The 15,632-nt window shown below is 44.6% G+C and overlaps 1 protein-coding gene across 1 annotated transcript in view; it reads left to right on the top strand.

Moving 5' to 3' along the window:
• The window catches only part of LOC309565194 (uncharacterized protein), a gene marked incomplete at both ends in the record, with an annotated part of 239,729 nt that overhangs the window by 180,451 nt on the left and 43,646 nt on the right, over positions 1-15,632 (top strand). Inside the window, 4 exons of the mRNA XM_082269988.1 lie at positions 2,741-2,878; positions 4,579-4,780; positions 6,195-6,322; positions 12,133-12,270. Coding sequence (XP_082126114.1) covers positions 2,741-2,878; positions 4,579-4,780; positions 6,195-6,322; positions 12,133-12,270 — 606 coding nt within the window. The remainder of the gene's footprint in view (positions 1-2,740; positions 2,879-4,578; positions 4,781-6,194; positions 6,323-12,132; positions 12,271-15,632) is intronic.

Below are 15,632 nucleotides of genomic sequence, written 5' to 3'. Positions count from 1 at the left end.
TAAGGGGGAAAATCTTCCGGTCCAGAACTGGTTAATGATAAAAACACAGTGAATCATGGTAAAAATGGGATAAAAATGAATGATAAGCAAGTGTTCATTGAAAGTCCAAAAACAGTTCCAGAGTGCTTCACAACTCAAACTCCTGCAGTGGAATGTGCCAACCACCCTTTTGTGCTTGCACTTACCAAAGCATGTGGACCCCTTAGCAATACATATTGAATTGTGGGGGGGCGCTGTTTGGCATGCTTGCTCTGGGCTCTAGTTGACCTTGTCCCGGCACTGCTTGCATGGACCCCTTAGCAATACTGCATGTGGGTCTATAAAGCTGAATGGTAAGTGGGAAGTATCAGGAGGAAAAGATTTGTGCTGAGAGGGGGGATTTCAGTAGGGGGCAGATTTGTAATGGAAGGAGGGGAAATTTAAGTTTGGGGGGCAAGCATGCAGATTAGTGCTCAGTGTTTTTTGGGGGGGGACTTTTGATGCTGATACATGATACTCATACATCTTGAAGGGGGGGGGCGCAGTTTGGCATTCTTGCCCTAGGCTCTAGTTGACCTTGTCCCGTGACTGCTTGCATGGACCCCTTAGCAATATTGCATGTGGGTCTATTAAGCTGAATGGTAAGTGGGAAGTATCAGCTTATCTCAAAGCTTGGCGCTCTAAAATGGAGAAGAGAAGATTCCAATAGTGTAATAAAGCCTTATTTATTCATCAAAACATTAAAAATTGCACTTACAATATTGTAGGCAACAAAGGGCAATTGGGTAAACAACGGAAACAAGTAGTTGGATCACACAGTCTGGAATCGTGACGCGAGGTGAGCATTGAACGTAACCTCTGCGTGTGTTCCACCGCTAAGCCGGATGTGAAGTCAATGAGGAACCGGAATCTGCTTCGACGCGTTTCGCCCCTCCCGCAGGGCATATTCAAAGACAAAGATTCCTGGCTGCTCAGTGGATTAAATAGCCATGCACGGAAGACTTCCGCTCACATGACCACAACAAATGTCCAAAAGGTGTACTCGGCTTCATCACCTGCACATTGACTCATTTCCTGTCCACCCAAGGTATCATTTGGCTCTATGATGATCACATTAATAAATAAGGCTTTATTACACCATTGGAATCTTCTCTTCTCCATTTATGAGCGCCAAGCTTCAAGATACTTGTGAGCTGATATCTTCCCACTTACCATTCAGCTTTATAGACCCACATGCAATACTGCTAAGGGGTCCATGCAAGCAGTGCCGGGACAAGGTCAACTAGAGCCCAGAGCAAGCATGTCAAACAGCGCCCCCCCCCCCCAATTCAAGACAGGGACTTAACTACAGGGGATGCAGGGGTTGCAATTTCAACCGGGCCCTGTAGCTGCAGGAGGAACATGGAGGAGATTGGTTCCTCTGTATGCTGCCCCCGCCACTCCTCCTATCCAGTTCACTTGTGTTCTGCTGCCTCTGGGCCCCTGTGTGCTCCCCTGCCCCTCCCCTCACTGTGCTCCCTCCTCTCTCCTGCCGGCTGCTGCAGGGGATGTGTCACAATAGAGAACCAGGAAGGGGTCGGTAAATATGTAATTTACCAGCTCGTTCCTTTTCTGAATGGACAGAGTCATAGTCGGTGACATTGAAAAAAAATAAAATAAAATGATAAAAAATAATACAATTAAAATACCAAAGAAATAAAAACTACTGACACCAGTGGGTGAACTTCCAGGATCGCAAAGGTCACACTTGCAACCGAGCGCTGGCATTCCACCACCGGGGGAGGCAACAAGATGGCAGGAATGGGGCCCACTGCAGAACTTGTGAATAGGTCCCGCTGTGGGACCGTAATAAAGGGCCCCACAATGAGAATAAAGGGCCCCAGGATCAGTGGGAAGAGCCCCAGGCCTGAAGGGAAGGGCACTGGCCAGGGGTCTGGGGGGCCCTTCATTGTTTCTTGCACCGGGGCCCCACGAAGGTTCTAGCTACGCCTCTGATTCAAGATGTAGGAGTATCATGAGTCAGCATCAAAAATTCCCCCACAAAACACTGAGCACTAATCTGCAAGCTTACCCCCAAACTTAAATTCCCCCTCCTTCCAGGTACAAATCCGCCCCCTACTGAAATCCCCCCTCAGCACAAATCTTTTCCTCCCCCCCCCCCCCCAAAAAAAATCACTCCTTACACAAATCCTTTACTCCTAAAATTTCCCCACCTAGTAAACATCCCCCCCCCAACATTTTTCATCCCCCCTCCCAGTGAAATTTCCCTTAAATCCCCCCCTCATCGCATGAATCCCCCCCCATCCCCTCTTCCAACACAAATCCCTCTAAATCACCACTCTTAGCACCCCCCCCCCCAAATTTCCCCAACTAGTACAATACCTACTCCCTGCTGCCTGCCAAATTCCCCCTTCCAACACCAATTCCCCCCCCCCCCCCATTCTCCTTGTGGTGCCCCTTCACTTCACATGATACCCAAGCGCTCCTCCTGCCCACCCCTTTTCCCGGCCCCTGAGTGCAGGCACATCAGTTCTATCACATTTAATATTTTTTATCACATTTTTACCATGATTCACCGTTTCGCGCTGTGTTTTATGATTAAGTATTCAAACAGTATTGCAAGCGGCAATCAGAAAAAACAAAAACTGTGATGTTATTGCTAGTAGTAGACTGCATCATATACGTCATTTGTCTGTTTAATCCATATTTACACTTTAACTTACTGGAGATGTGATACTGATTATTAATTATTTTTTTTTAGTACCTGCGGAGATACCAGGCAGTGTGCAGATTGTTCGCTCATCTACAGGGAAAGCCATGGACATCACCTTCCAAAGTGCTCACACCTCATATAGACCCATAGTGGCTTATGCCATCATCATGACAACTGATTTGAATGGTAGGAACAGCAATCATATACTCAGTGGTGTATTTTGGTTTTGTGCTGCCCTAGGCAAGACTAAAATTGGGCGCCCCCCCCCCCTTCTCCTCCTTTGTACATTTTCCCCACCCCTTCCTGTTTAACAGATGTCCCAAGTCCCAGCAAGGACCCCAGAGGTCTCAGGAGAGGGGGGGTTAGAGGGGGTGGGTGAGAGAGAGGGGAATGGGTAAGGGAGGGTGAGGGGGAGAAAGAGGGTGAGAGAAAGAGAGAGAAGGTGGTGGGAGAGAGAGGAAAGGTGGTGGGAGAGAGAGAGAGAGCATGGTGGAAGAGAGAGAGAAAGAGGGTGGTGGGAGAGGGAGAGAGAGAGAGGAGAGAGAGGTTTGGTGGGAGAGAGAGAGGGGGGATGAGAGAGGGGGAGATGAGAAAGAGAGGGAGGATGAGAGAGAGAAGGGGGGGGATGAGAGAGAGAGGGAGGGGAGTGAGAAAGAGGGGGGTGGGTGAGAGAGAGGGGGGAATGGAGAGAGAGAGAGAGAGAGGGGGTGAGAGAAAGAGAAGGAGAGTAGGAGAGAAAGGGTGTGGGTGGGAGAGAGAGAGGGTGTGGGTGGGAGAGAGAGGGGGGCGGGAGAGAGAAAGAGAGAGAGGGGGAGGGTGGGAGAGAAAGAGGGGGGTGGGAGAGAGAGGAAGAAGGGAGTGGAAGGGAGAGGGAGAGGGGGTGGGGGGGAGCTCTAGGCGAGGAGGAGGAGGAGGAGGAGGAGGAAGTTAAATCCTCCTCCACTTTGAATTATGGGCAGGGCCAGGGAGTCACGGCGCCAGGCGGCTCTATCAACCAGTGGCCAATAGAGTCTCAGATGGAGGCGGAAGCCGCTATTTTGCTGCCCCCCTGCAAAGTGCTGCCCTAGGCCTGGGCCTTGTTGGCCTAGGCCAAAATACAGAACTGCATATACTAACCAGCAGCATAATTGTGGAACTGAGCAAAGGGAATGTATGCGATTAAAAGTTTGTTTTCTGTATGTATGTTATTGTGTTAACTGGCCATAAAAATCTACCCCCCCCCCCCAAAAAAAAAAAACCTTTTAGAACCTTGGAATCTATGATTGTATACATTAATCTATTGGAATCTATGACTGTAGCACACATCAGGCTTACCAAGAGTAACCGGTAATCAGGGGCAGACTGGCAACTTTCGGCCCAGAGGGCAAGTACAAACCAGAGGCCCATGGTGCAGCAACTCGACCCCCCACCCACTTTCCCTCACCCCCCCTCCCACTCTCCCAATCCTCCTCCTGACCCCCATTCCAAGCTGAAGCCCTGTTCCAGATACTCTCTACTTACCGGCTGAATCCAGGTTCCCGACCTGGCCAGCAGGGGGAGGTTGGAGGGAGCTGGGACAACTCAGTTGGGACTGGCCGGAGGAGGAGAGTCTTCAGTGGGGCATGGAACCGGCCTCTGCTCAGACACAGTTTACACCATCCTCTCTGGGGGGGGGGGGGGGGGCTGCGCTCTGTCCTTGTCTTCATCCCGCACTCAGTAGGTCAGCGGTGGGGACTTTTTACTTCTCTTCACCAGGAATCCTCAGCGGTGCAGCCTTTTTACAGGACATCAGAAAAAAAGAGCGAAAGGTTTTTTACAAGAACAAAAAAAAATGAAAAGCAGAACAATTCAGTAAAATATAGAAAACATCAGTTTGATCTTTTTTTTTTATTATTATTATTTTACAGGTAACAAACCAACTAAAGGGTCTTTAGCAAAGAATTATAATGATTTCAGGAATGGGTTGACCAGCACTTATGTGACCTCTGTACTTGAGCAGCAGAAAATCCGGAAAGCCACACAATTGAATAAGATAAATGTCCATGTGGGAGATGGAACTGTTTCAAGGGGATACTTCAATGGACCATTGGACCCAACATTACACTACAGGTAATGGAGTTGCATTGACCTGCATGCAATGAGACACACTACTAAAACTGAAGCATTCAGAATCTGGTGCAACTGTGCATGGCAGCCAATCAGCTTCAATTAAGCTTTGGCAATAAAACCTGGATGCTGATTTCTATGCAGAGCTGCACCAGACTTTGCATTCTCCAGTTTTAATAAATAACCCCCCCTTGTGTCTACAAATCCAGAATCACATGGGTCAGACACTAGGCTGATTCTCTGTTAGACTGATGAAAAAAAGAAAAGAACCAGAGTAACGGGACTTTAAACGAGGCATGAAATAAAGAAAAGGAATATTTATTCTATAAGACATACAGTAATACAGTTCATATATTTTGGTAGACAATTAATGTTGAACAGTATACAATTCATATTGGGAATATAAATACAATAAAATAGGATCTCACATAGGGTCTTTAAAAATGAATTTCAATATGGAAACACTGTATATATCAATTCATAGATGATTATAATAAGAGAATAAATATATAAAATAATAGAATAAATTATTGCAGCCGAGTTTTTGTGTAATCTCGACGCGTTTCTTGGACCTCCGTCAATTCATCAGGAGTATTGGATGCTGATAAAGTATCTAAAGAAGAGGAAAGGGATTTAGACATTATTGCACCAGAACATATGTAATGAAAATATAATTTTAGGAATCTGTACGAAAACCTTATACCTTAATCATCTCAAGGTCAATGAGGTCTCTGTTAGACTGACTGGAGGTAAAGGAATGTGAAAAGATGCAACTAGATGCAACTATATGCGCTCGACGCGTTTCTTGGACCTCCGTCTATTCATCAGGAGTATTGGATGCTGATAAAGTATGTAAAGAAGAGGAAAGGGATTTAGACATTATTGCACCAGAACATATGTAATGAAAATATAATTTTAGGAATCTGTACGAAACCTTATACCTTAATCATCTCAAGGTCAATGAGGTCTCTGTTAGACTGACTGGAGGTAAAGGAATGTGAAAAGATGAAACTATAGATTTTTGTTTTGGAGAGTCTATGAATAATAATTAATTATGAGCAAAAATGGGTTATTTCAGCACAATTAACATAGCCATGTGGTCCTCAAACCTCAAACCAATGATAGCATGGTGTGCATGTGGCTTTGTTTATCAAAGGCTTGACATTAGGATAAGTGGTGTAGATTGGGTTGGCTTTGCTTGTCAACAAAGCCATTGAATTATGTCAGTACTGGGATGGTTATCACATGCCTTTCTTATAAATAAAATCCATATGATTCTTAAGCCAATTTCTTCTAAGCAGCCTGCATGGTGGAACAAGAGGCTATTTTCGATTACATTTTAGCAAAATTGTTTAAATTTCTGCAAAATCACTCATTGCTAATATAATAAGATGGACATTGATCTCTTGACTTTCAGGGTCTACATAATAGGCTTTACCGCTATCAGATATGATCCAGCTACAAACACTATCAACGAAGATCGGTCAACAGCAACTATTACCAGCTTCTCTGATTCTGCTTCAGTAACTACTACTAGTAATCTAGGTAACTACCTAGTGTAATGTAATGACAGTTTACATTTACATGTTATGTTTTTCCTAGATTCTTTGGTTTCTCACTTATATCCTAAATTTGCAACCTCCTGGCCCCCCCCTCCAGACCTTTCCTACCTCTTACCTAAACCCTTCCGCCACACCTACTTTTTAAAAGCATCCATTAAAATATGTATACCTGAACTCTTTTCTCCTCCTGTCCGGCCATGGAAATTGTCAGACTCTTCTTCAGCACTGAGCTAAAGCCACTGTGATTATGTATTGAAAAGGAGTCCCCACATCCACCTCCAAGGCAGATTATAGGAAAAAGATTTACGTGCCGAGAACTATATAAACTACAACAGTATAGTTTTAAAAAATTATTTATACAAAACAGTATTTAAAAAATATATATGATATCATAAATACAAATTACAGCAACATTGACAATATTTGACCATTCTGTGCAATCAACGCATGAAGGAGATTTTATGGATCATGGATCAACGTGTTTCCCTCCCAAACATAGAGGAGAGGGCTTCTTCAGGATCCACTTTGCAATATTAGCAGGTCTAATAACTCATAGGATGATCAAAAAACATACATCAGCCATTTAATACTTCCTACTTAGGTTACCTTGGAGATATTATTCTCGGCGTATAAGACGACCTCCCATTTTTGGGGGATTTTTTTGAGGTTCAAAAGTAGTCTTATACGCCAGAAAATACAGTATTTGTGAACCATTCCATTGTAGATTTTGCTTTATGTTTTGGATCATTGTCTTGTTGGAAGACAAATCTCCGTCCCAGTCTCAGGTCTTTTGCAGACTCCATCAGGTTTTCTTCCAGAATGGTCCTGTATTCGGCTCCATCCATCTTCCCATCAATTTTAACCATCTTCCCTGTCCCTGCTGAAGAAAAGCAGGCCCAAACCATGATGCTGCCTCCACCATGTTTGACAGTGGGGATGGTGTGTTCAGGGTGATGAGCTGTGTTGCTTTTACGCCAAACATAACATTTTGCATTGTTGCCAAAAAGTTCGATTTTGGTTTCATCTGACCAGAGCACCTTCTTCCACATGTTTGGTGTCTCCCAGGTGGCTTGTGGCAAACTTTAAACTACACTTTTTATGGATATCTTTTAGAAATGGCTTTTTTCTTGCCACTCTTCCATAAAGGCCAGATTTGTGCAGTATAGGACTGATTGTTGTCCTATGGACAGAGTCTCCCACCTCAGCTGTAGATCTCTGCAGTTCATCCAGAGTGATCATGGGCCTCTTGGCTGCATCTCTGATCAGTCTTCTCCTTGTATGAGCTGAAAGTTTAGAGGGACGGCCAGGTCTTCGTAGATTTGAAGTGGTCTGATACTCCTTCCATTTCAATATTATCGCTTGCACAGTGCTCCTTGGGATGTTTAAAGCTTGGGAAATCTTTTTGTATCCAAATCCGGCTTTAAACTTCTCCACAACAGTATCTCGGACCTGCCTGGTGTGTTCCTTGTTCCTCATGATGCTCTCTGCGCTTTAAACGGACCTCTGAGACTATCACAGTGCAGGTGCATTTATACGGAGACTTGATTACACACAGGTGGATTCTATTTATCATCATTAGTCATTTAGGTCAACATTGGATCATTCAGAGATCCTCACTGAACTTCTGGAGAGAGTTTGCTGCACTGAAAGTAAAGGGGCTGAATAATTTTGCACTCCCAATTTTTCAGTTTTTTATTTGTTAACAAATTTTGAAATATCCAATAAATTTCATTCCACTTCATGATTGTGTCCCACTTGTTGTTGATTCTTCACAAAAAATTACAGTTTTATATCTTTATGTTTGAAGCCTGAAATGTGGCAAAAGGTCGCAAAGTTCAAGGGGGCCGAATACTTTCGCAAAGGCACTGTATGCTCTAACTGCTTAAAAAGCATTAGTTGGAGTTGGGCTTTAATTTGTTTGTTGCTTACTTTAGCTTTAGTCCATTTAAAGCTACATGTCCATCTAGAACTATCCTGTGCTCGTGTCTCAATGGGGCTTTGAGATTTAGCAATGTAACCTGTTAAACAAAGTGGAAATCTAAGGAATCCCTAGGAAGGATGAATATGTTAAAATCCAATATTACAACACCAGTGCTGAGCAGCATGCTCCTAACCCAGAAGAACCCATGAATGGCCCAACATATGTCAGCATCTAATGTCTGTGGAAATCCAACAAAAATCTACACACAATATGTGAGATATCACCAGTAAAGGGACGCTGATCCTTTATACAGTCCTAGTTGCTTGCAGTGAGCATATACCGTAAGAAATCCTGGTCGTTGCAGCTCCTCCTAAAATCCACTGGGTGGCAGACTTGATATAAATTGAAGCTTCAAAAATAGGGAAAAAAAGCGCACGCCGACCTCGGATAATAACGTTTTAATGGAAGACACATAATACACTATACGACAATTGCACTCACATTTTCTCTCTTTATAATGGGCACATCTATAAGGGCCTTCTCCTCCTCCCTCTCCTAGATGGTTTACGATGCGCCCGTCAGCTTAGGACGCCTCTACCGCCCACTATTTCTCCTGCTTCTCCCCGCCGAGCGTCTGTGAACCGGACCGTAATGCGCCTGCGCACCGGCCCGCCGGCTGTATTAACTGCGCAAGTGCGCCTGGAGCCTAATGTCTGTGGACCATTACGACGGACAACCTCCTATGCCCCGGTCAGAAAGGTTCTAGTGTGCAAAAGTGGCAATGGATCACTACTCATTTCACTATGCAGCTTCTCCAGGGGGACCCTTTTTGGTGTTAAAATAGTAGACAAAGTGTACCCAGTATCATCTTAGATAGGAGCTATAAGGTAGAATTGGGAGCAGGATTGTTCTTAGCTTGAACTGACCACTGTATAGATGTATCCTTCCTGTATGGGAGCCACAGCTTGTACAAATGCTGATCCAATTTAAATGGGATAACCTCTCCGGCAGAGAGACAGTCTTCAAAGTCCTATTACCCTTGGGGGGCTTTCTCTTTCCCCCTCTTTTTTTGTTTCTTTCATATACACATTGGATGTGGCACCACTATATTCAGGGTCATGTCTCATTTTTTGTACATATAATTAAACTCTAACTTACCAACACCCACCTGCTTTACACTCCAGCACCGGGTCTTCCCCTCTGTGTGTGGCTTCCTGCTTCTGGGTCCAGTCAGCACCACAGCCAATCACAGAGGGGATGCTGTCTTGTACTAAAGTGTGGTTTGCTCAGTGTTCAAGCAATGCATCTGCAACATGGCATCTGACAGGTTTCTTCTGTGATCCCCAGTGCTTCCTAGCTGTGCCATTCTGACCCAATTACCTCCAGTGCCCTGTCCCACTATTTTATGCCTCTAGCAATTCCCAGTATTTTGAGCAGCCTAGCATCCTTCCAGCATGTGTCCAGCTCCAGGGACCCCCATGCACTCCAACCTTTATCCTGCTCCAACCTGACCCATGCACTCCAGCCAGTACCCTGCTCCAGTATTAAAGTGGTTCTAAGGGTAGAAGGTTTTTTACCTTGATGCATAAAATGCATGCAGCTCCCCCAAGCCCACTCCCCCTTAAAATTACTTGAGCCCAATCTCAATCCAGCGCTATGCATGAGAACACAGGCTCTCTCCCTCCTCACTGGCTCAGAGACAGTAGCAGGATTGGCTACTGCTGCTGTCAATCACCGCCAGTGAGGAAGGAGCGGGACCAAGGCCAAGCTGCACTTTGTGTGTCTATGGACACAGAGTGGGGCTCAGAATCAAACCCGCATGAGTACCTCCTGAGTAAGCAGCTTGCTAAGGGGGCATTTGGGGAGGATGATCCAGGAGTTTCAGCGGGGTACCAGAGAAGAAGAGGAACAAGGCTGCTCTATATAGTTACATAGTTAGTGAGGTTGAAAAAAGACACAAGTCCATTCGGCTCAACCAATAAAAAACAAAAAACAGTAGAGAAAACACAACCATACAATCCCATATACCCAATCCTATACACAAAACCATTACACAGAGCAGGTAAGTATAATATGTTTGTTATTTTAAAGGAAAAAATTAGGTTTAGAATCACTTCAAGACTCTGGTCTCTGCGTTCTGTTGCCCTTGGCAACCCTACGTCCCATATTCTGTTATCGGAAGACGTTACGAAGCACGTGACGTAACGCGTAGGGCAGAGACGAAGCGTACATGGAAGCAGAAGTGACGTCTATACCAATACGAGCTGAACACTCGTAACGTTGCCGTTCATAGAAATTTGGAATGCTTATTTTTAATAAATTATTGGAAGTACTACACCATGAGAGTATTACTTCTATCTCCACTCCTAAGATATACTATGGATGGAGCTGTGTAATAAATGATTGCATAGTGACAGGAGCTGTATCGTTTTGGCTGTCTATAGCCAGGACTCCCCAAAGAATCCAGTTTAACTAAGAGGCTTAAGACAAGCAAAAGAGAGGTGAGAGGCTAGTGAGCACTGGGTTGGTGGCACTCTAACGAAGACGACCACCACATACCTCTGGTCATATATTGGTGAAGGGATTCACCGAATAAACCCCACATGACATTCATTTATATCCCTATTTATTTAATTTTAGGCACTATTTATATATATTTTATATACTGCATTTTTTGGCACTGCTATATGTGGATTAATCATTTGTATGAATACTCACATCATCATTTTGGCACTGTTGTATGTGGACTCAGCACTTGGTTGGATATTCACATCATCATTTGTAAACATGTTGGATATATATATTGTTAGAGCACATCATTGTGTGTATTTCACATATCGGATTTTGTGTGTTTGACTGTTACTTATTATATGTGATTTTTTTTTTCACTTTTATGGATGCACTTTTTTTGAATTGATGTGTATCACACAGTACACAGTCATTTATATATACTTTTGTGGCTATACATAGTTCTACATGTTTAAGAGGTAGCGCTTTACTACATTTAACATAGTCTGCTATCTACTACTACTTTCCTGTGCTGCAAGGGACTTTTTCCTTTATATCTGTCTAACTATCTGCTTTGGTGAGTCAAAGGGCCACAACCTAGGAGTCATTAGCAGAAAAAATCATCACTCCTTGCAGGGTGCTGAAATGGAGTCCAGGTAGCTCCTTAGACACAGTTCTTTAGTCATTCTAATGGCGCTTTTCCACTGCATGGAACCAAATGGTTCGGCTCGCTTTTGCGCTTTTCCACTGCTGGTACCGCATGGTACGGTGTTGGAACGGTTCGGTTCGGTACGTTACGTCGGCGCTTTTCCACTACATGGAACCGAAAGGTACGCCACGCTTAAACAGTACCACCTCGGTTGTGGTTCCAAGAGGGCCGTGCCAATACCATATTCCACAATCCTTTGCATGCAGCCTTGACTGTTTGTCACTACTAGCCACTGATTGGTCAGAGAATCGTTGCTATCCCACCCACTTACTACTAGTGGAAAAGCAAACCATACCAAACCATCAAACCGTAACGAACCGTTCCAACACTGTACCATGCGGTACCATGCAGTGGAAACCAAACCGAGCCAAGCAGGGCCGAGTGGAGCCGAGCCGGTACTTGCAGTGGAAAAGTGCCATAAGAGCTCTCACCTTCATCGAACATGTAGGCATGCTCAGTCCAATTCCTTCAGGGCCCCAGGTATCCTGCTTCTCCAAGACCCCACTGGTGTTCTGAATATCATCGTGGCCTACACCACTGCCTACCTCAACTGCTGTAACCATATGTCAGTCAGTCTGTTTTCTAGTGAACTCTCATCTATGGCACTTAGATGTAAATGGAGACGTGATACTGATAATGACTTATTACTTTGCAGTTCTTGTAGAGGAACCAGTCAATGTGCAGGCTCTTCGCTCATCCTCGGGGGATGCTATGAACATCACCTTCCAAAGTTTTGAAACCTCATATGGACCCACAGTGGCTTATGCCATCATCATGACAGCTGATTCTAATGGTAGGAACAGAAAAGTGAACACAAGAATGTGGCATAAATGTGCAACTGAGCAAATACATTGTATGCATTGTAAATTATTATTTTCTATATATATCATTGTACTAACCAGGCATAAAACCTATTCTTCTTCTTCTTCAAAAAAAAAAAAAAAACAATTAGCCCAGAACTTTGTGTTGTTTGAATTTTTGATAATTGTATTCACTAAAGAGCACACCTCAGCCTTGCTAAGAATGGGAAGAAGGAATGAAGGACCCCCCCTGAGTCATCCTTCCTCTCTGCCTCCTGCCCACCTCTGAGCACCGTCTCCTGCTTCTACCCACTACCATTGAGAGGTTCCTATGTAAACAGGACAGAGCTCCATTCTAAAAGGGGGGACGGTATGGATGTTGTGTCCCTGAAAAGTAGGGAATAAAACCCATCACATTGCTTAGTAAAAGGAATGCAGGAACCCCCCCCCCCTTTGAGTTATCCTTCTTCTCTGCCTTCTGCCCACCTCTGAGCACCATCTCTTGCTTCCACCCACTACCATTGAGAGGTTCCTATGTAAACAGGACAGAGCTCCATTCTAAAAGGGGGGAAGGTATGGATGTTGTGTCCCTGAAAAGCAGGGAATAAAACCCATCACATCCCTTAGTAAAAGGAATGCAGGAACCCCCCCCTCTTGAGTTATTCTTCTTCTCTGCCTCCTGCCCACCTCTGAGCACCATCTCTTGCTTCTACCCACTACCATTGAGAGTTTCCTATGTGAACAAGACAGAGCTCCATTATGACAGGGGGAAGGTATGGATGTTGCGTCTCTGCAAAGCAGGGAATAAAATCCATCACATCCCTTAGTAAAAGGAATGCAGGAACTCCCCCCCCCCCCCGAGTCATTCTTCTTCTCTGCCTCCTGCCCACCTCTGAGCACCATTTCCTGCTTCTACCCACTACCATTGAGAGGTTCCTATGTGAACAAGACAGAGCTCCATTATGACAGGGGGGAAGGTATGGATGTTGTGTCCCTGAAAAGCAGGGAATAAAACCCATCACTTCCCTTAGTAAAAGCAGCATACATACAAAAAAAACACTGGCTAGGCACACATTTAACCCTTTGATCTCCCTAGATGTTTAGCCCCTTCCCAGCCAGTGTCTTTAGTACAGTGACAGTGCATATTTGTAGCACCGATCACTGTATTAGGGCTCTTTCACACGGACTTTCCGTATGTCCGTATATCACCCCCATCCGTTTGCGGGTGATATACGGACATAATGCTTGTCAATGGGATTGCGGATGTCAGCGGATGACCCTCCGCTGACATCCGATTTTTGTCCTTTCAGTTCTGTTCCGTTTTTTGGAACGGAACAGAACCCTATTTTTCCTCCGTTAAAAAAACGGAACTGATGCAAAATCGGATGTCAGCGGTGTCATCGGCTGACATCCGCAATCCCCTTAGACTAACATTATGTCCGTATATCATCCGCAAACGGATGGGATGATATGCGGACATACGGACTGGATGACACAAGTGTCATCCGTGTCCGTAAAAAAAAAAAAGGAAAAAGTGCCGCAGCGGACAAAAAAGCCGGAGCGACCGTGCGAAAGAGGCCTTAGTGTCACTGGTTCCTGCAAAGTGTCAGTTAGTGTCAGACTGTCTGCTGGATTATCGCAGTCCCATTGTAAGTCGCTGATTGCCGCCATTACTAGTATAAAAAATAAATGAAAAAAATTCCATTATATGGCCCCTAGTTTGTAGAAGCGATAACTTTTGCACAAACCAATCAATATACACTTAAAGCGGAGTTCCACCCTGGAATTTTTTTTTTTTTTTTAAATACCCCCGGGACAGTCAGGGCTAGTGCATTCCACAATGGCTAGCCTCTGATCTGTCCCGAGTTGCACTTACCTGTTAGGACAAATACAGTGGGTACGGAAAGTATTCAGACCCCCTTAAATTTTTCACTCTTTGTTATATTGCAGCCATTTGCTAAAATCATTTAAGTTCATTCTTCTTCCTCATGAATGTACACATAGCACCCCATACTGACAGAAAAACACAGAATTGTTGACATTGTTGCAGATTTATTAAAAAATAAAAACTGAAATATCACATTGGCCTAAGTATTCAGACCCTTTGCTGTGACACTCATATATTTAACTCAGGTGCTTTCCATTTCTTCTGATCATCCTTGAGATGGTTCTACACCGTCATTTGAGTCCAGCTGTGTTTGATTATACTGATTGGACTTGATTAGGAAAGCCACACACCTGTCTATATAAGACCTTCCAGATCACAATGCATGTCAGAGCAAATGAGAATCATGAGGTCAAAGGAACTGCCTGAAGAGCTCAGAGACAGAATTGTGGCAAGGCACAGATCTGGCCAAGGTTACAAAAAGATTTCTGCTGCACTTAAGGTTCCTAAGAGCACAGTGGCCTCCATAATCCTCAAATGGAAGACGTTTGGGACGACCAGAACCCTTCCTAGAGCTGGCCGTCCGGCCAAACTGAGCTATCGGGGGAGAAGAGCCTTGGTGAGAGAGGTAAAGAAGAACCCAAAGATCACTGTGGCTGAGCTCCAGAGATGCAGTCAGGAGAAGGGAGAAAGTTGTAGAAAGTCAACCATCACTGCAGCCCTCCACCAGTCGGGGCTTTATGGCAGAGTGGCCCGACGGAAGCCTCTCCTCAGTGTAAGACACATGAAAGCCCGCATGGAGTTTGCTAAAAAACACCTGAAGGACTCCAAGATGGTGAGAAATAAGATTCTCTGGTCTGATGAGACCAAAATAGAACTTTTTGGCCTTAATTCTAAGCGGTATGTGTGGAGAAAACCAGGCACTGCTCATCACCTGTCCAATACAGTCCCAACAGTGAAGCATGGTGGTGGCAGCATCATGCTGTGGGGTTGTTTTTCAGCTGCAGGGACAGGACGACTGGTTGCAATCGAGGGAAAGATGAATGCGGCCAAGTACAGGGATATCCTGGACAAAAACCTTCTCCAGAGTGCTCTGGACCTCAGACTGGGCCGAAGGTTTACCTTCCAACAAGACAATGACCCTAAGCACACAGCTAAAAAAACGAAGGAGTGGCTTCACAACAACTCCGTGACTGTTCTTGAATGGCCCAGCCAGAACCCTGACTTAAACCCAATTGAGCATCTCTGGAGAGACCTAAAAATGGCTGTCCACCAACGTTTACCATCCAACCTGACAGAACTGGAGAGGATCTGCAAGGAGGAATGGCAGAGGATCCCCAAATCCAGGTGTGAAAGACTTGTTGCATCTTTCCCAAAAAGACTCCTGGCTGTATTAGATCAAAAGGGGGCTTCTACTAAATACTGAGCAAAGGGTCTGAATACTTAGGACCATGTGATATTTCAGTTTTT

This window comes from Pelophylax lessonae (assembly GCF_965119305.1).
Source record: "Pelophylax lessonae genome assembly, chromosome: 10".
Lineage (NCBI taxonomy): Eukaryota > Metazoa > Chordata > Amphibia > Anura > Ranidae > Pelophylax > Pelophylax lessonae.
Note: the sequence above shows the minus strand (reverse complement) of the source record. Positions and strands in the feature narration are given on the sequence as shown.